General features: G+C 47.1%; 1 protein-coding gene and 1 long non-coding RNA gene across 2 annotated transcripts in view; one reads left to right on the plus strand and one right to left on the minus strand.

Moving 5' to 3' along the window:
* GMPR (guanosine monophosphate reductase) overlaps positions 1-18,396 on the minus strand; it is a 44,375-nt gene extending 25,979 nt beyond the window's left edge. The window contains exons 1-4 of the mRNA XM_045866339.1: positions 18,226-18,396; positions 10,042-10,161; positions 7,806-7,889; positions 4,717-4,890 (exon numbers count right to left, since the gene is read on the minus strand). Of these exons, the coding sequence (XP_045722295.1) occupies positions 4,717-4,890; positions 7,806-7,889; positions 10,042-10,161; positions 18,226-18,312 (465 nt within the window). The 5' untranslated portion in view covers positions 18,313-18,396. The remainder of the gene's footprint in view (positions 1-4,716; positions 4,891-7,805; positions 7,890-10,041; positions 10,162-18,225) is intronic.
* An 83-nt stretch (positions 18,397-18,479) lies between these two features.
* LOC123836876 (uncharacterized) lies at positions 18,480-23,847 on the plus strand. Its single transcript, XR_006789098.3, has 3 exons — positions 18,480-18,496; positions 18,892-18,987; positions 23,218-23,847. It is a non-coding gene; the product is annotated as an uncharacterized LOC123836876 (long non-coding RNA).
* The last annotated feature ends 1,809 nt before the right edge of the window (positions 23,848-25,656 follow it).

The following is a 25,656-nucleotide window of genomic DNA, read 5'->3' on the forward strand; positions in this document are numbered from 1 at the left end:
CGCCTCAGGAATAACGCATCTATCTCGCCAAAGTCCCCCGTTCATTGCGGGGGAAACCGGCAGGAACAATGAGAACACATCCCAGAACCAACCAGCAGATGCGAAAGAGGCGCTTGCGGGTGGTGGCTGCCCAGAGGGCCGCGGGAACTCTGCGCCAACCCCTCCCTCCTGGCCTCATCCCCATGGCAACCCCCAGGCTCTGTACAACGCTCTTCCTCTTTTTTTTTTTTTTTTTAAAGATTTATTTATTTATTTGAGAGAGAGAGTACATGAGAGGGGGGAGGGTTAGAGGGAGAAGCAGGCTCCTCGCCGAGCAGGGAGCCCGATGCAGGACTCGATCCCGGGACTCCAGGATCATGACCTGAGCCGAAGGCAGTCGCTTAACCAACTGAGCCACCCAGGCGCCCAACGCTCTTCCTCTTGAACTAGCAGCCTACCTCCGTCCTGCACTGCCCATCCCCTGGTCCGCATCCCCGAGGGGTGGTGCACCAACGGGCTCCCTGGGCTCCACAGCGGGCGGCTCGCCTCAGCTCCCAGCAGGCCCAGCTGTGAGCTAAAACTTACAGCCAACGGTCAGGAGCCAAGGATAGAAAGTTCCGGGGCGGGGCGCCTGGGTGGCTCCGTCGTTAAGCGTCTGCCTTCGGCTCAGGTCGTGATCCCAGGGTCCTGGGATCGAGCCCCGCATCGGGCTCCCTCGGTGGGAAGCCTGCTTCTCCCTCTCCCACTCCCCGATTGTGTTCCCTCTCTCGCTGTCTCTCTCTCTCTGTCAAAAAAATAAATAAATAAAATCTTTAAAAAAAATGCACTTTGAAATGTAAACACGTACATGAGAAAAAGAACTTAAGACACCCTATCAATAATTATGTTGCTTACAGGGGCGCCTGGGTGGCTCAGTCGTTAAAGCGTCTGCCTTCGGCTCAGGTCATGATCCAGGGTCCTGGGATCGAGTCCCGCATCGGGCTCCCTGCTCCGCGGGAAGCCTGCTTCTCCCTCTCCCACTCCCCCTGCTTGTGTTCCCTCTCTCGCTGTGTCTCTCTCGGTCAAATAAATAAAATCTTAAAAAAAAAAATAAAAAAGAAAAGAAAAGAAAGTTCCGGGGCTCTTGCCGATTTCTGCTATCACTTACCCTTTTTGGGAGAAGTGGTACAGGTTTTCTCCATCTTCTTGCAACAAAAACAAATAAACCACTCCCCCCGCCCCATCCCACTTTCCATTCATCTTCTCCATCAGCCTTCCATCTCTGACTCTGCGCTCAGGGCATCTATCCTCAATGGTCCTCGCAACCGGCAAACAACAGTTTGTGAATAGCACGCTGAGCACAACACATCACACCATCTGATCCCCCCCACCCCCTATGATCCCCAACCTCCCTTTCACAGGTGAGGAAAATGAGATTCAGAAGGTTATGTGACTTCCCCAGTGTGACTGGGCTCATGGGGCCGCATCAACTTCAGGGGCACTAAGTGAGCGATTCTAACGGTGTCACAACCAGCGGCCAAGCAGAGCAAGAGGAAGGGGCAAGTTGAGCAGGTGGGCAACGGTATTAACGACTTGTTTCGGGGGCGCCTGGGTGGCGCAGTCGGTTGGGCAGCTGACTCTTGGTTTGGGCTCAGGTCACGCTCTCAGGGTTGTGGGATCAAGCCCCACGTCAGGCTCCATCACACTCAGCAGGGAGTCTGCTTGAGATTTTCTCTCTCCCCTTGCCCCTCCCCCCACTCACACTCTCGAAATAAATAAGTGAAATCTTAAAAAAATAAAGACTTGTTCTAGGAACAATGGAACACCTACCATATGGCTTACATAAATTGTGGCTGCATCTCAACATACTACTGACCAAAAAACGACAAGAGACACACACAGCAGGGTTACCATTTACACAAGGTTCGAAAACAGGCACAATTCAATACTGTTAAGAAGGCATTAGCAGGGGCACCTGAGTGGCTCAGTTGGTTAAGCATCTGCCTTTGGCTCAGGTCATAATCTCAGGGTCCTGGGATCGAGTCCCGCATCCGGCTCCCTGCTTATTTGGGAGTCTGCTTCTCCATCCTTTTCTGCCTCTCCTCCCCCTGGTGCTCACGCTCTCTAATGTTCACTGTCCCTCACTCTCTCTAAAATAAATAAAATCTTAAAAAAAAAAAAAAAAAAAGAAGGCATTAGCAATGATGAAACCAGAGACACACAAGGAAGAAAATGACCACTAGAGTCAAGGTGGGGCTTCCATTTTCGGTGCGAGGAGGGGCTTCTGAGTGTAGGTGCCCTGGAAAGACCGTTTATCTTAGGACTATTTATTAAACATCCAAGTTCCAAGCACTCTTCTGTATGTATGTCCTATTTCACAATGTAATGCAAGAATTATTAGAGAAAAAGAATGTGGAACCACTGACTGACCTCACTAAATCTGTGTGCAGATTCCTAACCCTTCAAAACTATCTCTGATTCCTAACCCTTCAAAACTATCTCTTACACCCCAAAAATGCCAATGGAGGTAAAGCACAACTTCCAAGTTTATCGGTCAATTCTATCCCCAGGGCAATTAACCCACTAGAGGTGCACTAGAAAGATCTAGAAAGATCTAGACCTATATCACCTCAGATAAGAAGGACCGTTAACAGCAACCCTGGGCCTGCTCGATCTTCTTCTCTCCAGGAGGGATAAACGAAGGACTCATCTCCTGGTCAACACCTCTTTGTCATGCTCCTTCTAGTGTCATCCACTGTTTGACAGATTTACACTGAATACCAAACACTGTTTAGAGCGACCAGGTCCCAGCTGAGGGGCCGCGGGCTTCTGCCCTCCTGGGAGCCCCGCTTTCTGTTCCCTCCTGTGTGAGGGACGTTACCACAGGTGGCTCGGGGCAGAAGAGGCTCAGCATGCCGGGTACTAGATATAGATGACCTGACTTCCAGTCCCCACTTAGCTGTTCAGTATTGGAAAGGCCTTGTGAACACTCCACAAAGTGTAAGAACACACAAAGTGTTAAGACTCAAGATTCCTCATCTGGGATAAATGTGGGACAATGGTTCCTGTTCTTTACAGAGATGCTATACAGAACGAAAGAACAGATGTGAGCCTTCTGAAGCCTGGAGCCTTCTGAAGCCTGGTAGGTAGTCAATAAGCAGTATTACTGTTATAAAACAACAACAACAAAAAAAAACCAATGACACAGGGCGCCCGGCTGGCTCAGTCGGTTAAGCGTCTGCCTCCAGCTCAGGTCATGATCCCAGAGTCCTGGGATCAAGTCCTTCATCGGGCTCCCTGCTCAGCGGGGAGCCTGCTTCTCCCTCTGTGCCTCCCCCTGTTCGTGCTCTCTCTCTCTCTCTAGCTCTCAAATAAATAAAATCTTAAAAAAACAAAAAACAATGACACTGTAGCTCTATTATGGAGGATAAAATGAATTTTTTGGTCTCCCATCCAACTTCTCACACTGTACAGCTGGTTGCTCTTTTTTTTTTTTTTTTAAAGATTTTATTTATTTATTTGATAGAGAAAGTGAGAGAGAGAGGCCAAGAGGGCGTAGGGTCAGAGGGAGAAGCAGACTCCCCACTGAGCAGGGAGCCTGATGTGGGACTTGATCCCGGGACTCTGGGATCATGACCTGAGCCGAAGGCAGACGCTTAACCAACTGAGCCACCCAGGCGCCCCGGCTGGTTGCTCTTGAGACAACTCTTGATCCTTTCTTCTCATATGATTGGAAAGCACAAAAATACTTATCTTAAAATCCTTATGAATCCTTAACAGAAGATTTAACTCCACTACCAGAAACAATTCCTGTGTCCCAACTTCCTTACAACGATGAAACATGAGGAGAAATAAAATTCAAAATTTACAAAAATGGAGACACAGGTAAATTACCTAGTGGCCAGTCTATAATTGTCACATTAATTAAGACCAGTAAGAGACACATATAATCACGACGTACACTTTCCAAAAGCCCAAATGTAACCAGAGAGCTTCTAATCTCTTTTTCTGGCAATAGCAAATGAACTTTCTGACCAGTGAAGGTGTTCATAATTAGGAAAATATGCAAAAGGCAGCAAAGTCAAGAAGAAAGGTCCTAGACCAAACAATACTCCAGCTGATCTGCAAATAATAGCGGACTAGTTCAGCTCCTGTTCACATGGGATTTCTACTGTTATAGGAGTTTTCTACTGGCAAGTTAGGAGAGGGATACAGATGACCCAAATGAGTTAAACTCAAATCCAGTTACACTATTTTCATTTTTTAAAATATAAACTCTTTAGTAAGGAGTGACACAGACCTTTGTTCAAAGGTGTCCCATGGGGACGCCTGGGTGGCTCAGTCAGTTAAGTATCTGCCTTCGGCTCAGGTCATGATCCCAGGATCCTGGGATCGAGCCCCGCATCAGGCTCCACACTCAGCGGGGAGTCTGCTTCTCCCTCTCTCTGCTTCTCCCCCTGCTTGTGCTCTCTTTCTCTGACAAATAAATAAAATCTTTTTAAAAAAAACAACAAAGGTGTCCCATGGTAAGAAACAGCTGATGACATTTAGCAGAGATCAAAAGCCCACACCCTGTGATGTTGATCTGGATTTTAGTTTTTATGGAGAGCCAGTTTGCAGACCCTCCATTGCCACTGCCTGTTCTTTTCGTAATGATCCCAACTCGTCCCAGTAAGAAGGCACTGACACAGCTCCCCTGAAACACTGAACAGCCCTCTCTTTGCTTTCCCCATCTGGACGGTGTTCCGCCATACCTACCATAATGGTGTGTTCTGGAAATCGGGCACGCACCAGCTTCACGAACTCCACAAAATGTTCCGAATACCCGTTGGCCACATCCAGGCATATGAACTTGACCTGCGGCACCGCTTCCAAGATGTCGCTCATCTTTTCCAGATCGCTCTTCCCACTGCCCGAACTCACGGCTACGTGCTACACCAAAATAAACCGAGAGGCACAAGACGTGAGGAGTCAGGAGCATTCCAAAGTCAGACCCTGCCTCCATCCATTCTCCTCTCCTGGGGAGACTGCTGTGAGTGTCTGAGGTTCACCCGGACCAAAGAGACACACGGTGGATCTGCTCAAGAAACACGCCACGGCGGAGGTAAAGGAGATTGGTCCTCGGCCACAGAATCTTCCAATAAACAGATTTTTAATTACTCAGGAAACCTACTCCTTGGCCTTTCCTTAATTTCCTCACATTGTGTGGAACTCTGAAACTGTAGAGCTGCTCATGCAAATTCTGCTCTTCTTGGAGGAGAGGCAGGAGGAACGAGGTCCTCCCACCAACGCCGTGGCTGTCACCCTCACGGCTGGCACGGGGAACAGGAGGGCAAGGAAGATGTCTACACTCTTCTGATAGAACTTCCAGCTTTCGTCTTGACTCTCAATACAGTACCATCACAACATGCAAATCGTAACCCACTCAAAAAACTGCAATACTCAGGGTTCCTATGAAAAGGGCAACATGGCCAGAAGGTGCAAGACCGGACAAGCCTGTGATGCTGTTTCCCAACAGCACCTGTCTGTGTGGACATCTGAAGCCCCCACACCCTCCTCGGTGATACCCTCTTCCCCAACCTCCACGGCACCAGCGGTCTCCAACCCATCCCTCTGCTCCTGGGAAAATCTGCTTTCTAGGATAAGATTTGTTTTTAGTCATGGATGCCTTTGTGCAACTGAGTCGTGGTTTTGTGCCCAGGGTCAGCATCTCACCTTTTGTAAGAATATTTGTATTTTATGACACTTCTCTAAGCCACAAGCCACCGACGGCGGGGGGGGGGGGGCGACGACACATAACTGAATACCCTTTGTGATTCCCCCCAAATCACAACAATGTATTAATGACACAGATACTGTATGTAAACAGCCTGGTAACTTGATACATGTTTACTCCAGTTTCCTGCGTTCAGATCAGTTTTCCCTCCTCATGCTGCCAGTCTGCCCGGGGCTGGTCCAATCCATCCCTCCCGCTAGAGCTTTGCTACCTTCCTTGTTTCCCTTTCATTTCTTTTTTTTTTTAAAGATTTTATTTATTTATTCGTGACAGACAGAGAGAGAGAGAGAGAGAGAGAGGCAGAGGGAGAAGCAGGCTCCCCACAGAGCAGGGAGTCCGATGCGGGACTCGATCCCGGGACCCTGGGATCATGACCTGAGCCGAAGGCAGACGCTTAACCATCTGAGCCACCCAGGCGCCCCTCCCTTTCATTTCTGTTAAAGTTTGCTAAGTGGAACTCGAGATTGGTTCATTTCTTTTAGTGTTACCAAGTTTTGGACATTTTCGCCTCTTTCATTAGCCTTTGATTTGGTCGGGGGCAGAGTAGCAAGTCAAACGATCATGCTTGGTAATGAAGGACCAGGTTCTAATCAACAACACATTTCCAAAAACCCCTGCACAGGAGTGAGAGGTATGACCGCCCCCCCCCCCCCAAAATCATCGCTCTCCAAACTTCTTCCAGGAAGGAAAGACAGTGAAGTGATTAATATTCATTCAGACACGAAATGGAAAAAATGAAGGACTTGATATTGAGCCAGGATTACCGTATCTCCAAAAACAACCTTTTCACTAATCAAAATCCACAGAGTACAGCCAAGGGGAAAAAAAAGCCAGTATAACTTCAAACGATGAAGTCATTTTCCAATCACAAATGATCTGATCACAGAGAAGAGCGTCTCCAACGCGAAGAAACTTCTCTGCAGGCACTGGCTCTGAACCACCCAAATGTGCCAGGTGGCAAGTCAGGTGTGTTACATAATAACAAGAGTTTTTGTTATTTTCAAACTGCCTTCTTTTTTTTTTAATAACAGCTTTACGGAGATATAATTACATACCACACGCCTCACCCATTTAGAGTGCACAATTCAATAGTTTTTCATATATTCAGCGTTGTGAAACTGCCATCACAATTTTAAAACATTTGTCCCTCCCACACGCGTTGGCCCTCACCCTCAAATTCCCACCCCCCAGCCTTAGGCAACCTCTCATCTACTTTGTCTCTGTAGGTTGGCCTATTTTTGACATTTCACATAAACAGAAACATATTTTCACATCTGGCTTTTTCACTCGGCAAAATGTTTTCAAGGTTCGTCATCCGCATTGTAGCATGAATCAGGGCTTCATCCCTTTTTATGGTTGAATAATATTCCGTCGTATGGACATACCAGCTTTTGTTTATTCGTTCATCAGCTCGCGGACACTCGGGTGCTTTCTACCTTTCCGCTCTCACGAATAACACCACTATGAACATTTGTGTACATGTTTCTGTGTGGACCCCTACTTTTCTATCTGCGAGGTCTACACCTAGAAATGCAATCGCTGGGTCGAGTCGTAGCTCGCTGTCTGACGTTCTGAGCAACAGCCAAAGCAGGTGCACTATTTACATACCCCCCAGCAATGCGGGAGGGGTCCAATTTCTTCACATCCACGCCAACGCTCGTTAGCGTCAGTTTTTCGGATTACAGCCTTCCTAGTGGGCAGTGTTTATTCAACTTCAAAACAACTTGTTATAATTCGATGTTTTTCCTCCAGTCAGAGGACTGTTCAGACTGGATGCACCCCTTGCAGGAAACCGAGGTCTTCCACAGGTTCTGTACCACCAAATTTTTCAAGGAAAAAAAGCCCTAGATATTCCTGGTAGAGAGATCCTAGTATTTTCCAAAATCGGATCCAGAGCTGGTTTCCCTGGCAATGTTGAAGGGCAGGGCCCACTACTACCTTTCCATGGGACTCTCTCTAGGGACTCTACCGGTCTGTCCGCTTCCAATTCAAATCCTGGCAACCACCCTGAAGTGTCTCTCCCCTGCCCCCCCTGCCAGAAATGTAACTTATCACCGGAGAGCAGTCATACCTGCAGACATTCTGGGTGATGAGCCGCGAAGAGCTTCCACTCGTCCAAGGTGTAGTGCTTTTGAATTGCCGTGAACATGGAGTGCTAGGGGACCAAACAGCACTGTTAGGACAGGAAGTCAAGCGAGCCCGCTCTCCTCCCTGCATGGGCCAGGGGGGACCTGACAACACAAAAGAATGGGCTGTTCCTTCCAGTTCACGCTTCATTTGCTTTAAATATGCTGAGGGCCAAGAACAGACAAATGTGTCACTGGTAGAATCACACAACCGTGTTTTCCATTCTAATCTGATCAGACAACCCTGCATCTGGGACTCAGGAGGCTCTGCCGGGAGGCCAGGGAGGGAAGAAGAAGAAGGGTTCTCAGGGCCCTGTCCCGGCCCCACCGGCTGAGTCAGGCCCAGAGCATTGGGCAGCAGGTGCCCTGCCCCGAAGAGCACCCGAGGGCCAACTGCTGATGGCCAACCCAAGAGAACCTCAACTCATACCTGAAAGCTTCGCTTTGTGTTCAGTCTCAACATGTCTTGTTAAAAGCTAAACCCAACAGGCAGCTGGGATTCTGGAGGGAGGGAATTCGACAAATCGTAATCCCACACCCATGACTACCAACCCAATCCAACATCAACACTTTGGTGCAAGCACCTCATGTGCTATTTCGTTTACTTCTCCGAGCAACTTAGTACAGTCATACTAGCTTCGTGGACAGAAATGGAGCTTAAGCAATTTAACAACAGCTTGGCCATAAAGGGGCCAAGGCCAGACTCAAACTCAAATCTGACTACAGAGCCCAGGTTCCTGCCCCTCTCCTAACCTCACTGGGTCTATTTTCCTATCTACACTTTCCCACTCTAAAATCCCATGCCTTTATGAACTCGCACTAAATCAGTGGATCCTAGGGGCAGAAAATTCATAGTACACACACACACACACACACATGGTTTCAGGGTACGCTACTTTACTGTGTTTTCAATGGACACGGTCTCAAATGACGGGGAGTCCTTCCTGTGAAAGTTCTACATTTTTTATGGACTCACAACTCGATATGGGAATGAATCTGGACTACTGATTCGCTCCCTGATTCCACCCACTTTCCCACTAATACATAATTCATTAGTAGCGATGGCTGATCACAGAGCAGAGCAAGGGAAAGACCAGGAGGAAAAAAAAAATACAAATTTCTTTAGCAATTAATTTATTAGCCTCCGGGCCGAAGCTCGGTGGGGGCTGTGGGCTGACAGAGACTACAACTGATCACGGAGCCAGACAGACCACCCCCTACTCCATTTTTCGAATTCGTCATCGGTTTGAAAATCTTCCTTCTACACTGAATCCTTGCACCTCCTGAGGTTTGACTTGCTGCCCACAGCGAGAAGCTCTTTCAACTAATTGGATTTCTCTTTCCACTCGGCAGGCATTATCGATGGAAAAAGACACACAAACTCTGTGCACATCAGAAGCAAACATTTCACATCCGGGATGAATAAGGTGCGTTGCACCTCAGACCCAGCCGCATGGGACAGAGGTCCTGCCCACAAACAACTTTTCCTTTACTTCTCCCAATGCCGGGATACCAGCTACTCGCTTTATAGGAAATGAGACTGGTAAATTGGCCAGAAGGGACCTTGAGCTTCTACTGTTAGCTGTCAGTGTGAGTTGGGAGGCAAATCCCTTATTCTGGAGTCAGTCTGGGTTTGAATCTTGAATGTACTGGTCTGAATGCCCTGAGCCAAGGGACCTCTCCTCTCTCTCTCTGCCTCAGTTCTGTAAAAGGAACCCACCCAGAGGGGCTGTGGCAACATTACACACATTCTATCCACTCTTTGGCACCTAAGTGCTCAACAAATGTTTTGTAATAAATGTTACTGCATAGACTGCATACGAAGCAGTTCTGCCTTAATTTCAAAGGCAAGGTTGCTCTTCTATAATATGACACCAGTCTAACTTTATAAGATCTCTAGTTTCTCAAACTATCGTGAGCATTTTCAAGGAAGAAGGGGATGCAGATCTAGACCATTTCATGGAATGCGAAGTCCACGCTCCATCCATCTTCTGACTGCAAAGGGAAGATAAGAAGTGTCCCCCAGCATCCATCAGACTCAGAACTAAACAGTCTGGCCACAGTGAATGACCCAAAGCGTTTCAATTTTCTCTCTTCCTCCTTGTGTCTGAACAAGTCCAGGATGGGCTCCTGACAACCCGTCCAGGGTAAGCAGCAGAGGGAACAAAGCCCACCTCTTACCTGGGACATCACCACCGCCATCTCGAATGTCCCCACGGTGTCCATGTTGGCCACGATGATGGGAATCCCTGAGTAGGTCTGCTTCGAATTTCGAAACGTGAAGGTACGCTCAAGATCCACCTATTGGCAGAAAGGGAAAAGGAGTGCTTTGCTCTTTAAGTGGTTTGTGAAGAATTTCGAGAGTTTGGAGCAAGGGAAGAACAAAAAGGAAGTGCAGGTCCTTTGGTCCCTTGGTCTCTTGGGTGCTGAGCCAGGTGTTCCAAAGACAGGAGAGTTCCTCAGGAGACCGAGTGACAGGTTGTCATCCAGGGACAAAGCTGAACCGGCCTCGTTACGATCCTCAAGCGTCAGTACAAGGCACCAGACGTCCTGCCATCAAACCAAACCTCGGAACCAGAAGCTTGTCTCCTTCAGTAGCCTCTCCCCACCCACGGCCACCTTCTGTCCCCAGCCTGATCCATCCTGGCCCTAAATACCCACATACATGCTATCTTCCCCACTTCCAAGCACCAGAGGGACCATTCCCCTTCTGGAAAAATTCACTCCACTCTTCCCTGCCAAGCATGGTTTTCCCTTTCATTCTTACTCTCAGAGAGAACCAGACACTCCAAATTCACCCACTGCAGGGTGAGCTGCAAACCATTAATCCCTTAACCTGTCAACCTTCTCAGTGGCTTTGTGATTCTGAGCATCTTTCAGAGAGCTGAGAGGAAGTACTTGCAACCGTATGTCTCCGCATATCAACACTTGCTCCTTTGACATGCAAGTGGTGGAGGGAGGGGGAGGGCCCTCCCATTCTACTGTAACTCCAACTTCAGGGCATTTGTGGCTAAGCCAGCTCTCAGGAATCCAGAACTAGCCCAGATGGGGGGCTCAGTAAAAGCTGTGCGCTAGGGCCCCGCGCTCACCAAGAGGTAGCAGAGTCAGAACCACTTCTGTGACCCAAGCAGATCCAAGGCTTACAGGCTCTTGGATCCATTTTTCACCCTTTTCCTGCCCCCCTCTTACCAGAGGAAGGCCACCCTTCCCCCACCCCACCCCACGCCACGCCACATCAAGGCTCCACTGCCCAGGTTGGTTTCTGGCTGGGTTCAGCCAATGAAGAAACTGGGTAGGAAACTGAAGGATAGTGCGGAACAAGGGAGGGGGGCCTGTATGTAGTCAGGGCATGTCTCCCAGAACCCCTCTGCCTTGGCCTGCGTGGTGGTCTTGGTTCCAGCTTTCACAGAGTGATCGCAGGACTTGGGCTCCAGTAACATCACCTCCTCCCCTCTGGAAGTGGTTTTCCACTTTTGCCGATCTCTGGGGTGCCCCAAGATCTCATTGGGCATGTCAGCGGAGCTCGGAGAGCTTGCATTAAATTTCCTGTTTTACATATTCAGCATTGTTTGAGGCGGACCTGGACAGGCACAAGACCATCCTGGAAGTGCGTGCCTCCCCAAAGGAGAACCGGTGGGAGACACAGAGGCGTGCATCTTGAGCCTCTGAAATAATTCTGACCTACATTAATCGTGGCTTCACGAGTTCATCGGCAATCATCATTTCCTACCAGTGTTTACCTACCCTTCCCCTATCCCTTTTCATTTGAGACAACTTTCCCTTTGCAATCACATGTCAAAAAACACCAAGGGACACCTCGGGCCATTTAGCCTTTCCACACATCTCCCTTGTTCTCTACACAACTCCACGTCCAGGAGGCTTCCTGGGTGAATGACGTCATAGGTATGTCTGCTCTGGCCTTAAAAGCGAAGATGAGGGGAAATGAGATGGAGTCACTGCACGAGCAGGTGGGGCAGCTCACTCATCCCCTTCTCTGCTTCCTTCATTATGATTCTTGGCTCTACTTCAGTGAAGCAAGTTCGATTTACATTCTGAGAGCTAACTGAAGGAGTCTATCAGTTGTAACTTTCTGTGCTGCTGAGGGCACTCTAACATTCTGGCTTTAATGGCTTAAAATAATCAGAATCCCTAGGTCTCAAAGGACTCATACTCCTCCCAAGATGCATGGGGAGGGCTGCTACACTCTGCACTCAGCTGAGCTCACAGTGGGTTTTTCTGGGCACCCCAAGACCCTACCCGCAGTATGGAAAAAACAGAGCCCTTCATGGAAAAAGGTCAGCCTTGACAGTGAACTCCTGCCCTTATTTCTAGTCTTCATGTGGTAGATTCCACACTATCCTTAATTCTAGGAATGAGAAATAAAATTATCTTCCCCAAGTAAGAATAAACTATCGGGACTACATAAAAATAAAAAGCTTTGGGTTGCCTGGGTGGCTCAGTCGGTTAAGCATCTGCCTTCAGCTCAGGTCATGATCCCAGGGTCCTGGGATTGAGCCCTGCGTCGGGCTCCCTGCTCGGTGGGGAGTCTGCTTCTCCCTCTCCCTCTGCCCCTCTCCTGGCTTGTGCTCTGTCTCTGTCTCTCTCTCTAATAAATAAATAAAATCTTTAAAAATTTTTTAAAAAATAAAAAGCTTCTGCACAGCAAAGGAAATAATCAACAAAACAATAAGGCAACTTATGGAATGGGAGAAGATATTTGCAAATTATATATCCGATAAAGAGTTAGTATCCAAAATATATAAACTTATCAAACCCAACACCACAAAAAGGAATAATCCAATTAAAAATGGGCAGAACACCTGAACAGACATTTCTCCAAAGAAGACATAGAGATGACCAACAGACACATGAAAAGATGCTCAACATCACTCATTATAAGGGAAAAGCAAAGCAAAACTACAACGAGATATTACCTCACACCAGTCAGAATAGCGAAAATCAAAAAGATGAGAAACAAGAGATGTTGGCAGGGATGTGGAGGAAAAAGGAACCCTCCTGCACTGTTGATGAGAAGGCAAGCTGGTACAGCCACTCGAAAATAGTAAAGAGGTTCCGCAAAAACTTAAAAATAGAACTACCCTATGATCCATCAATTGCACTACTGGGTATTTACTCCCCAAAATACAAAAACATTAATTCAAAGGGATACATGCACCTCTATGTTATAGCAGAATTAGTCACAACAGACGAATTATGGAAACAGCCCAAGTGTCTACCAACTAATGAATGGATAGAAAGATGTGATACATATACACTATGGAATATTACTTGGCCATAAAAAAGAATGAAATCTTGCCATTTGCAACAACATGGATGGAGCTAGAGAATATAATGCTAAGTGAAATAAATGAGAGAAAGACAAACACCACATGATTTCACTCATATGTGGAACTTAAGAAACAAAACAAATGAACAAAGGAAAAAGAGAAAGAGAGACTAGCCAAGAAACAGACTCGGAACTATAGAAAACACATTCAGGGTTCCCGGAGGGAGGGGGTGGCGGATGGATGAAACAGGTGATGGGAAGTAAGGAGGGCACTTTTGTGAGGAGCACCAGGTGACGTATGGACTTGCTGAATTACTATATTGTACACCTGAAACTAATATTACACTGTATGTTCACTATACAATATCAAACACTATATATTTTAAAAAATAAAAATAAATTTAAAAAAAATTTTAAATTATCTTCCCTGATCTTATCCATACAGACAAAAAGACACATACACTGCCCCGCCAAAAAATACACCACTTGTTCACTGAGAGAGATGTTTTAAATATTCCAGCCTCCCAGGAACAAAACTTGGCATTTAATCTGCCACAGCTGGTCAATGCACCAAATATAGCACCTCCAAGTTCCCACTCTGCTAAGCCTGATTTGCAAGGGAACATAGAGTCATAAACTACCCCTCCCCCACCTCAAAAACACATGTTTCTGCTGCCCTTTAAACACACCTTCATTAACGTCAGGCCTACAGCCCAACACTGGGGGGGGGGGCCAAAAACAAAATGGGGGCCCACCCACCCCATTTCTAAAGACTCAATGTTAGGATCGAGCTAACAGGCTTACCCAGAAGCATAAGCCTTCTACATCGTGTTCTATCCTCCCACCGTGACAAACACAATTTCATTAATCGTCTGGAAAGTACCAGAAGATGGTGTCATGGGGAGCCAGTCCCTGGCCTCCGGGTCCACACCCTCTCCTCGTCCCACACAAATCCTGACGTGCACACACAGACACTCCAGTCTGCACACTAAACTCCATGCACACATGCACCCACGCTCACACACAGCTGCCGCTGGACCACTCTCTGACATTGGAGGTGAGCACATCAGCAGCATGGCAGGTCCTTGGGAAAACACACCTTGGAAAGGAGCCCTTGCCAGCCCTGAAACTAGCCTGAAGTCATCTGAGCAAGGAAATCCAGGATCCTGAGTTCCTAGAACATGACCTAGAGGATAAGCCCGGCCCACCGGCCCTGTCCAGTGAGGAGGAGGGTACAGGGGAGCAGGAGGGCTGTGTGGGGTGGGGGCCCCTTTTGCCTGGATCTATAGGTGGTACTGACTGAAGCAATTCTCTTATTAAATAAATTACTATCTGTCTCGCCTGTAAAAGGCAAGTCTACAGGGAGAATCCCTCTTATCTTTATAGTCCTAGTGGCTAAAAGTGTGGAAGAAATTAATATCCGACCAAGGGGTAAGAATGATACTGTATTTTCTGGGCAATGCTTGGTGGGCCCCAGCCCAGCTTCCTGTATGTTCTGTCCCCTGCAGGCTTCACCACCAGTTGGCAGGATCTGGAGAAGCTTGTGCAGCTGTGTGTTACCAGATCCACAAACGGAAAGGACTCCAGCAGCTAGCCCAGAGCATCTGTGTGCACATCAGAATCATTGTAGGATGGTTTCCAAAATACACATGCTCACGCTGCTCCCAACTTAGTGAGAACCTTTGTGTTGGAGACAATATGTGTATTTTGGAGTGTCTCCCTAGGTGATTCATTAAGAACAATTCTACTCAAACCCTCTAATTTTACAGAGGCTGTTACGGTTTGCAATGTGTCTTCCAAAAAGATGCCAAAATGCCAACCAGCGGTACCTGTGAATTGTAATAGGGTCTTTGCTGATGATCAAAGTAAGAGATCAGCAGGGTAGGGTCCATCCTAGTATGACTGGTGTTTGCAAAATGGGAAAATGTGGACAGAATGCGAGAACATGGTGTAAAGATGAAGGCAGAGATGGGGAATGAGGCCTCTACAAAGCAAGGAACACCCAAGACTGGGTAAACAACCAGAAGGTAGAAGAGAGAAATGTAACAGATTCTCTCTCACAGCACTGGGCAGGATCTAGCCTGTGGACACTTTGATCTGGAGCTCCTAGCCTCCTGCACTGTGAGACAGTAAATTTCTATTGTGTAAGTTTGTGGAACTTTGTTACAGCGACCCCGTGAAACTAACACAGAGCCAAGGTACTAAAATAGAACAGAGGTTGGACTAAAACCCAGGTCAGCTTGCTCCAAGGCCTATATTCTCTTCACTGCCATGCTCTGATCCCCTATGGGCCAACCTGCTGTGGACCCCCAGGCTGGATGCGAGTTCCCTGGATCTGCTGGTAAAAAAAAAAAAAAAAAAAAAAAAAAATCACTAGTGAGTTTTAACATTGTGTCGAGACTTCTCTGTCCTAGGACAAGTGGCCAATTTTCTGCTGCAAATTTCTTCATTGTAGGACTTCCAAAGTTATGGCTGTGTTAGTAAGTTTTGTTTTGTTTTGTTTTGTTTTTAAATCTTATCCTAGGTTAAGGGCTCCAGTGGGACACCAGAGCCAGGAATGGGTTCTGATGACAAACGGATCAGGGAGTCAAGGAATGACTCGACCTCCCCAGTGTGTCAGATAAAGACAAAGTTCTTGCTTCAATCAACAAACATGTGACTTCTTTTGAAAGGATTACCCAAAGGCTCCCATGCAGCCCTGTGGGACTTTATTCTTACGTGCCAGGGACTTGTATGGACAGTTGAGAGAAGACCTCCTATCCGGCACAATCACAATAAGGGAGCTGACCTCAAATTCATTTTTTATGACGCGTGCAGAAACGCCCCTACAGGAGTCCTAGAACGTCTAAGTGGGAAACCACTCTGCCTTTCTCTCCATTTTCCTGCTCACTGCCTGATGATCCATGAGCAGACCTAGCTCTCAGCAAAACTGTTGCAGTGATAAATCTTGTCAAGAGTCAGAACTCCCTGCCCAGCCAGGTCGGCTCTGACAGGCTATGATTTCTCTCCCCTGGCTCCATGCAACTCTGCTCGCTGGTTAAGCTCAAACGCTGTCTTTTTACCACTTTAGTTTCCAATTTGCATGCAAGTATTACCTCTGTCAGGGGACGCGCAGCCTAGACTTCTATCTGATCGCACAATGAGAAGTTTTGATCATCTCCCTGTAAGAAATTTCAGGCATCCCCAACAAACTGAAAAAACACTGATTAGAAGCCTACTTAGATCAAGGGCTAACTAGATCCCTCCAACATCATCAAAGCAGGCAGATTATGGGATGCAACCAGCAGGCACCTACACCGTTAGGGGAACCTACTGGAAAGACGATTCCAGTTAACTCTGGCTTCCAGGCAGAGAGCTGGCAAGCACCCAGACAAATATGAAAACATTTCTCAAGGGCACAGAGTTCTCACTGCAACATGTACATGGAGATTGCAAGGTGCCACTGGATGCTGGGACATTAATAGTTTCAATCAGCCCAAAGTATGAAACCAAATGATGCATGATATCATACCATTCTCTGGAAAAGAATAATTCACTCTATTACATAAATTCTAAATGTTTTACCTTCTCAAGATGCTGCCCGGCTCAAAAAATACGTATGATCTATCCTTGTTTTAAACATGTCATTTTTCTTAAAATTAAGTTTCTCTCTCCTAAGTGAATTTTGAACAGATACTGAAAGAATATTCAGGCCACCACCACATTATTCGTCTGCCCAGAATCCCCACATCTTGTCTTGTTCTGGCCTTAGGTACAAACTATTTATTTTTCTTTCAAGGGTCTGCCCTGCTCTTTAAGGACGTGATGAAGGACAGGAGGAGGGTAGTCCAATCTAGAGTGAGGAGGGTTAACCACTCCCCGCCTCTTGCAGTCCTGTCCCGTCCCATCCTTGCGGGCTCCAGCTGCCGCCCCTCCTGCTTGAGAAGGTGACTTGTTCTGGTCACCGGCGAAAAGAGGACGTTTCCTTAATCCAAACCAGCCCTCGGCTGGCAACACCAGGCACTGCAGTCAGGCCCGGGCACAGGCGCGCAGCCGAGTTCCTTGCAAGGGGATTTATTTATGATTCTGTGGCGCTGAGCGTTTGAAAGAGTGTGCTGGCTCGGCTTCCTCCTGTTTACTCCTGCAGCCCCAGCCTCCAGATGGGAGTCATTTCCTCACCTCCTTCTCCAGCTCTTAGAAGACCAGGTCACCAGCACACCCTCCTCCGGGGGGGACTCTGCTTTTCTGAGCAACTAGTTTATCCTTCAGGCTTTCACCTTCCTCATCCCCAGCAGGGCCATCACTCTCCCTCTCCCCTGGGGCTACTGCCGGTCCAGTAGCCACCTGTTCCTCAGGCTTTGATCTCATCAACACCGAACCGGCAAAACTGCCCAGCGTGTCCCTATTTGCCTCCCACCCCCACGCCCCTACGCCAGTGCTTTCTGCTTCCCTAGAACTGGGCCGGACTGCAGCTGTCCAGTAAGCCGGGTGCCACCAGGCACGAGTCCTCAGCCTCACTCCCAGCAAGGTCACTGAAACGTGGGAGGTAAACCCTGAACTTTTGCCGCCCTGGAGTTTGCCTGTTTTTTCAGACATTTAAAAAAAAAAAAAAATCCATCGCTGGAGCTGATACTAGAGCAGAGAGCAGCGGTTCTCCGCACCGAGAGACTGCCCAAATCACAAAGCTCTCCAGTTGTTTGTCCTCTCCCTTTACACCTGGGCTCCAGGGGGTCAATTCCTCCCTCTATGCACCCCTCCAGCCACCCCCCGTTGTTTCGAAGTCAGTGGGCCACTTGATCTTTGTTCCTCTGTGGTCTAGTCCGCTGTGTACCCCGCCCCCCGCCCCCCGATCGGACGTATTCAGAATTTTACACCGGAGCTGGGTCCCTCAAAGATACCTCAAATCCTGGCACGGAACCAGCTGGCTTCCCCCTTTCTCAGCAGGTGGGGAGGCCGGGGGGGGGCGGTCAGCATCCCATCCCTCAACAGACACACGGAAGAGCCGGCAAGGTTGGCACATCCCACCTCCTTCCACCGTCCTCTCCCGAGCCTACCCGGAAAACGAATCCCACCCCACTGCGGCTTTCGGAGGGCCCCACCTCGGCTCGGCTCCTGAGGCTGCTTCGCTTGGGTCGGAGCAGGACATCCTTAAAGTCCAGCTTGAGGTCTGCATCTATGCGGGGCATGGTGCGGCTCGGCGCGCGGAGGCAGGCGCGGCTACAGCTCGCAGCTCCTTCCTGCAGCGCGGGCGCCCGGCGCTGGAAGGGCGGGCGGGGGGGCGGGGTGCCGGGGTCGTGGGGGGCGCGGGGGGCGGGGCGTGCGGGGCGGGGCGGGGCATTCGGGGGCGGGGCGGCGGGGGCCCCCTTGCGGGTGAGTCTTCGCGGCCGCGGGGCGCGCACGCTGCGCCCTAGGCCGCCGCATCCTGCAGCCGCGCTTGGCCCGCGCTTCCCGGCTCTAGCTCCCCGCGCCGGGGCAGTGGTGGAGAGGGGAGAGGGGTCTGGGGGGGCCGGGCGGGGTAGGCACAGACCAGCGGCTCCGAAATCTGCCAGCGGGACATTTTTAACAACCCCCCCCTTCCCTCCCGCTTACAAGCCTTGGCTCGTCGTGGTGACCGAATTGGCGGGGGTCGCGGAAGAAGGGGGAATGCGCAGCGTCATGTGGGACACCGAGGTCCCCCCATAGGGAGGAGACTTGGCGTATGACCGCCTCACCCGAGGGAAAAGGCGGCTCCTTGGGAGGTTTTGTTTCTTTCTTTTAATTTCAAGCCGCGTGCGCCCATCAAGCGCTGAGTCAGACCTCTGACATGCCAAAGAATAAAGCGTGGGGAAATCAGATAGGATTAAGGAAAAGTGTGTGGGCAGGTAAGTCTATTTGGCAACAATGGGGAGGAGGCAATTTCTGTATCCCCCTTTGGATTTCAGGGGTGTGTTTGTTAGAATAAAAGCAGTGAAGCGTATAGTCAGCGCAGATCCTGGAGTTTGAGGGACCTGAGTCCCCTCTGAGGGTTACCTGTCATGTCAGTTTATTTTTAATTCACTTGTTGACTTGACTGGGAGGAGCCTTCATTATACATTACGGATGTGCTTAAATGCTTGCCCTGTGCCTTCTCAGTCGCTCAGAACAACCCACTGAAGAGAGAGCCACTTTGCAGATAAGGCAAATGAGGATCACATTAAGGAAATGACTTGGCCATGGTGGCCTTAAAGTTAAATACAAATCGCTCCGTCATTAAAACTTACTGAAATCTTAACTGAAGCTGCGTCTAAGTCCAGAAACCTCTCTCTGCCTGGGTTCAAAATCTGACCCCACAGCTTTTTAGCTGGGTGACTTGGGGAGCCACTTTATTTCTTTAAACCTCAGGGGTTTTTTATAGGTTAAAAGAGAAGAGCAGAGAAAGATTTAACCTTGTCACCTCCCAATCTTTTATGAGAATTAAACTGTGTGCATGTGTGTTTGCACAAAGTTTATATACCCTGACTTGTTGAATCACTGTATTGTGCTCCTGAAACTAATGTAACACTGTATGTTAACTACCTGGAATTAAAATAAAAACTAAAAAAAATAAAGTGTGCTGAAACAGGAATAAACCCAAATTTATGTCCCCTACTTGCTCAGTAAACTGTAGCTATTTATTTCGAGTCACATGTTACATTATGTGCCTCATGCTTTTTAGCCTCAAACTAGATTGCTAACTGCACAAAGGTAGGAATCACCTTCACTTTCTTGTGGTTGTCTGTGGCCTCCACTGTTCTCAGTGAACTCAAACTCCGTGTGGCTGACCAGAAAGATACATCCCAATGCTCATTGAACACAAACGTCTGCAAATGGTTTGCCCATCCCACTTGCTCTCACTATCTTTGCCCCCACAGGAAGTTCTTGAAGTTTCAGGGAAGGAAATGAAAGTTATCAGTGAGAGAATGAAAATAACCATAATGAGCTGGGCCAAGGAAATTTTTAGGACCCTTGTCAAATCGCAGGCAGATGTGCTGCTTGTTCCAAAATAGTAAAAGGGAACCTAATATGAGAACCTAATCTGATCTTGAGTTTGTAATTAAAAAACAAAGTAAGGGGCGCCTGGCTGGCTCAGTGGGAAGAGCATGTGACTTGATCTCTGTGTTGTGAGTTCAAGCCCCACATTAGGTGTAGAGATTACTTAAAAATAAAATATTTTGGGGGCGCCTGGGTGGCTCAGTTGGTTGAGCGACTGCCTTCGGCTCAGGTCATGATCCTGGAGTCCCGGGATCGAGTCCCACATCGGGCTCCCTGCTCGGCGGGGGGTCTGCTTCTCCTTCTGACCCTCTTCCCTCTCGTGCTCTCTGTCTCTCATTCTCTCTCTCTCAAAAAATAAATAAAATCTTTAAAATAAATAAATAAATAAATAAAATATTTTTTAAAAAAGTTTTTAATCAATAAATACCAAAGTAAAATATAATTACTCTATAGTATGGTTATTTAAAAATTGTTCTCCCAAAAGGGGGGGAAAAGAAACCGTAAACTTGTGAAGCATCTGCCCCTGGGATATAGTACAGGGGTAAGGGGGGGGGGGAGCTTTATATTTATTGTTACCTACGCTGTCTTAAGGGAAAAGCATCCTTGCCTTGAGCTTGTTCCTTTGCCCCTGGGGATGCTACCTCTCCTCTTAGCTTCTTGACCACGCTCTTTCTCTTAGAACAGGGACAGAAGCTCACTTCACACTATCCATTCCCTCTCCTTCTGGAATGTCCCATCATACCTGCCCTCTTCTCAGGCACAAAAGAGTCAGCGTGACTCCTTGAATCTCCCCCACCAACCTAGACTCCTTTAAAGGTCCTGCTGTACTTCTCATTGCACTAATAATAACAAAATTCACCTTACAGTACAAGGACTTCATGTAAAGGTTCTGACTCCCAACAGAAAAATTCCTGAGATATCCGGCATCCAATCTAACATTGTATTGTCTAAGGGTAAAGTAGTACCAAAAATGAAGGGGTGCCTGGGTAGCTCAATCAGTTAAGCATCTGCCTTCTGCTTAGGTTATGATCTTGGGGTCATGATCTCAGGGTCCTGGGATGGAACCTTGTGACAGGCTCCCTGTTCAGTGGGGAGTCCGCTTCTCCCTCTCCCTGTGCCCCTCCCCCAACTTGTGTACTTGCTCTCTCTCTCTCAGTAAAAATCTTTTGAAAATATGACATGGGAAGATAGCCTCCAAAATTATGTAAAATAAATCCCACTTGTTTATAGCCCATAATACTTTTACTTATTAATGAATTCAGTTTGCGACTGTTTTGTTTAGGATTTTTGCATATGAGTTCATAAAGAACAATAGCCTGTAGGTCTCCTTTCTTTGGATGTCTGTATCAGTGGCCTCATAGAATGAGCTGGCAAGTGGTCCTTCCTCTATTATCTGATTGGGATTAGTTCTTTAAATATTTAATAGGTTTAAGCAGTGAACTAAAATTATGTGGAATGATATAAGTTTATTTGGTTTGTTAATTTAGTTTATTAAGCATTTCTCAAAATCCAGAAATTATTAAAATTAAGTATGAAAAAGCTGGAGATAATTCAAAATTATAGTATTTAATATTACAAGGATAAGAAGGAATTTGGGCATAATTGATATTTTGTGGATTCAAGAAAATTTGTACCATTGGATTAACAGAACAGCCTTCTAATGCCAATCAACATGTATATTTGAGTAATTGATTTACAGGAGTAGAAAGTTAAATGTATTAAATTTATGTAGATTGTTGGAACATTTAAGAGAACACAAGTTTTACATACACTATAAAAAGTTGATAAATTATTTTGGAAAGCTCAGCTAGTCAGAGTTTACTGCTTTATCACGCACAATACTTGATGGGGACCTTGTGAAATGCAGATTATGCCTCAGTAGGTCTGGAGTGGTAGGGCTTTGCATATCTTTAAGGTGCACAATAATCACTGAGCACCTTGTAGACAGGCAGGTTTTATGCAGTAGGTCTTGGGTGGGGCTAGCTTGCATTTCTAACAAGTGCCTCCATAAAACCAAGGTTCCAGGGACCACACTCTGGAGTAGCAAAGTGGACAAGTGAGTGTTTAAAAAGGAAATCTAATTGATTGTATTTATTTATTTATGTATTCCTGTTTCTTTCGAAATTGAGAGCACGCAAGATGGGGGGATAGGCAGAGGAAGAGGGAGAGGGAATCTCAAGCCGACTCCGTGCTGAGTGGGGGAACTAGATGCGGGGCTTGATCTCACAACCCTGAGATCATGACCAGAGCCGAAATCAAGAGTTGGACACTTAACCGAGCCACCCAGGCGCCCCTAATCGATTGTGTTTATAAGTGCAGTTTAAAATATTTGAAAGTACTTAAGCGTGTAAATGGGACTGAGTGATATTCGAAAGCCTTTTAAAGGTGGATCTTTCAGATTTGCTCGACGTAGAGGAAGATTTTTTTTTTAATTTTTTTTTTTTTAAGATTTTATTTATTTGAGAGAGAGAATGAGAGACAGAGAGCATGAGAGGGAGGAGGGTCAGAGGGAGAAGCAGACTCCCTGCTGAGCAGGGAGCCTGACGTGGGACTCGATCCCAGGACTCCAGGATCATGACCCGAGCCGAAGGCAGTCGCTTAACCAACTGAGCCACCCAGGCGCCCCAGATTTTTTTTTTTTAAAGATTTTATTTATTCATTTATTTGAGAGAGTGAGAGAGAGAGCACACGAGAGGGGGGAGGGTCAGAGGGAGAAGCAGACTCCTCGCTGAGCAGGGAGCCTGATGCGGGACTCGATCCCGGGACTCCAGGATCATGACCTGAGCCGAAGGCAGTCGCTTAACCAACTGAGCCACCCAGGTGCCCCTAGAGGAAGATTTTTAAGTAGACTGTATAACCTTAACACAGAAACAAGTTTTTAAATTTGTACTTTGGCTGAAGTCAGTCATAATTTTTTTTATAAAGTCAAAATACCTGAATGGCTATTTCTGAGAACTGCCCATAGGGATGTCCAAAATTCGTAATGTAACCCCAGTTTTTTCTGCATGCCAGACATTGTGCTGAGTGTTCTATGTGTGTGTGTTTACCTCTTCACGTGACAACACTATGAGATGGTCACCATCACTATGTCCTCTTTACAGGTGAAGATGCTGAGCTTGCCCAGATTGTAATATTAGCTGGGGTAGATGGACACGCAAACCCAAAGCTGACTCTTCACAGCCTTGCTCCCCCCAGGCTATGTTGTCACAACGTGTCACAGAGCGTCCGTCCCTACTACCAGAGGTTCTTAACTTCGGGTCCAAAACATCAAGAGGTCCCTAAGCTCCGTGAACCTGGGGTCCGTGAACCTGAGTGGGAAACAAAGTTATGTCTTTATTGTCACTAAATGCTCATTGAAATGTAGCATTGTCTACAATTATGAATGTGGGCAAGAGACCACAGTTTATTAACACCACCTATGACTTTCTCATCGTGCCCCCAGATACTTTCCTCCCTCTTCATAATCCTTGAGATCCCTCATCTCTACTTCAAAAGTATGGTGGTTATTAAACATGCAGTCAGATCTTGTCGCTTAATGCATTACTGAAGAAGCCCAATTTGCTTATATTTAATACCTGTATTTCCAAAAATAATTAGTTTCTTTGGCAATCTTGTGTTTTATTTTATGCATTTAAAAATATTACTCTCAGGTTTGCACTTTCGGGCAAATTTCGAGGAAATTTTCTCTCTCTTTTTTTAAAGATTTTTGTACTACATTACTGTATTTGATTGTTTTTGCATAATTAAAAAAAAAAGAATCTGAGAAGTAGTCCACAGGTATCTTATGTCACAAAAAAAGGCTAAGGCCACCTCCCCACCCCTGGCCCAGGCTCTTAAGTTTCTCAAGATCAAGTGACTTAGTTTTATCCTGTAGCAGAGACCTGGCATGAAGGTTGTGATCCTTTGTAGAGTGAATCAGTGAAGGTAGGTTTGTAGGAAGAAGAAAAATGAAAAAGAACCCAAAGGTAGAGCAATGGCAGCTGCTTGGGTAAACACTGGTTCAATCTGAATCTGAATTTGGGATTAAGATAACTCTTCAGGACCAGAGTGGGTCCAGGCACCAGGGTGCTGAGGGGGCCTCTCTCTGAGGATCATACAAGGAGTGATGTGTCCTTACATTTTCCTTTACAGGCCCCAAAACGGCTCTTTCCAGTTGAGCGGGATCTGCATCTCTACTTTTTATTATTTTTTATAATGGCTTTATTGAGATATAGCTCACATACCATACAATTCACCTTTCTAAAATGCACAATTCAGTGATTTTTATTCTGAGTTTTACCGTTATCATCACAATACATTTTAGAACTTGTTCATCACCCCAAAAAGACATCCAGGACCCATTAGCAGCCACTCCCCATTTATGTCCTTTCCCCACTCCCAGCCCCCATAATCTTCGACAACCACCAGTTTACTTTCTGTCTCTATGGATTTTCCTGTTTTGAACATTTCATATAAATGGAATATACAATATGTGGTCTTTTGTGACTGGCTTCTTTCACTTGGCGTGTTTTCAAGGGCCATCTATTTTGGAGCCTGCATCACCACTCCTTTCCTCTCTATGGCCAAATTATATTCTACTAGTCCTCTTAAATTTCATACCCCAGGGGCGCCTGGGTGGCTCAGTCGTTAAGCGTCTGCCTTCAGCTCAAGCGCTGGGATCGAGCCCCGCATTGGGCTCCCTGCTCGGGCCGGGAGTCTGCTTCTCCCTCTCCCACTCCCCCTGCTTGTATTCCCTCTCTCGCTGTGTCTCTCTCTGTCAAATAAATAAATAAAATCTAAAAAAAAAAAAAATTTCATACCCCAGATGTCTTGCTTGCTTCACCGTAGTCCCAGTGGTGTAACTCAAAGGCACGAAGTACTGATAAAAGGCTTTTCTGATTTCCCAGGCAGGAGAATTCTGGAGGAGGGTGACATACCTCCATGACAGCATCTGGAATTTCTGGAGCTGATTTTCTGGGAGTCCGTGCTCCTTATCAAGAGCTTTGGAGGGGCGCCTGGGTGGCTCAGTCGTTAAGCATCTGCCTTCGGCTCAGGTCATGATCCCAGGGTCCTGGGATTGAGCCCCGCATCAGTCTCCCTGCTCCGCGGGAAGCCTGCTTCTCCCTCTCCCAGTCCCCCTGCTGTGTTCCCTCTCTCACTATGTCCCTCTCTGTCAAATAAATGAATAAAATCTTAAAAAAAAAAAAAAAAAGAGCTTTGGAGATTGGTATCATACCTGACAGGTCACCGATCCACACTCCACAGGGGCTAGGTATGGATGGGGTCACATCCAAGCCTGTATTCCAAGTAACATCTCTGTGCTGGGCTTCTCAGGGGGGCTTTGATTAAGGGCTAAGCAGAATAGAGCAGGGATGAATATAAATTCTGAAGGTCTTAGGGTAAAAGAGCAAAACCACTGCTTCTGATTCTCTTCTTCCCTCCATTTCTTCACCCTTCAACACGGTACAGCCTGCCCCCTTACACACACACACACACGCGCACGCGTGCACGCACACATGCACACTCCTGAAGTACATTGCTATCTAAACCTTTTGCATTGT

This window comes from Mirounga angustirostris, unplaced genomic scaffold (genome assembly GCF_029215605.1).
Source record: "Mirounga angustirostris isolate CCGP_5_RB_7025 unplaced genomic scaffold, mMirAng1.0.hap1 SCAF_8, whole genome shotgun sequence".
Taxonomy (NCBI): domain Eukaryota; kingdom Metazoa; phylum Chordata; class Mammalia; order Carnivora; family Phocidae; genus Mirounga; species Mirounga angustirostris.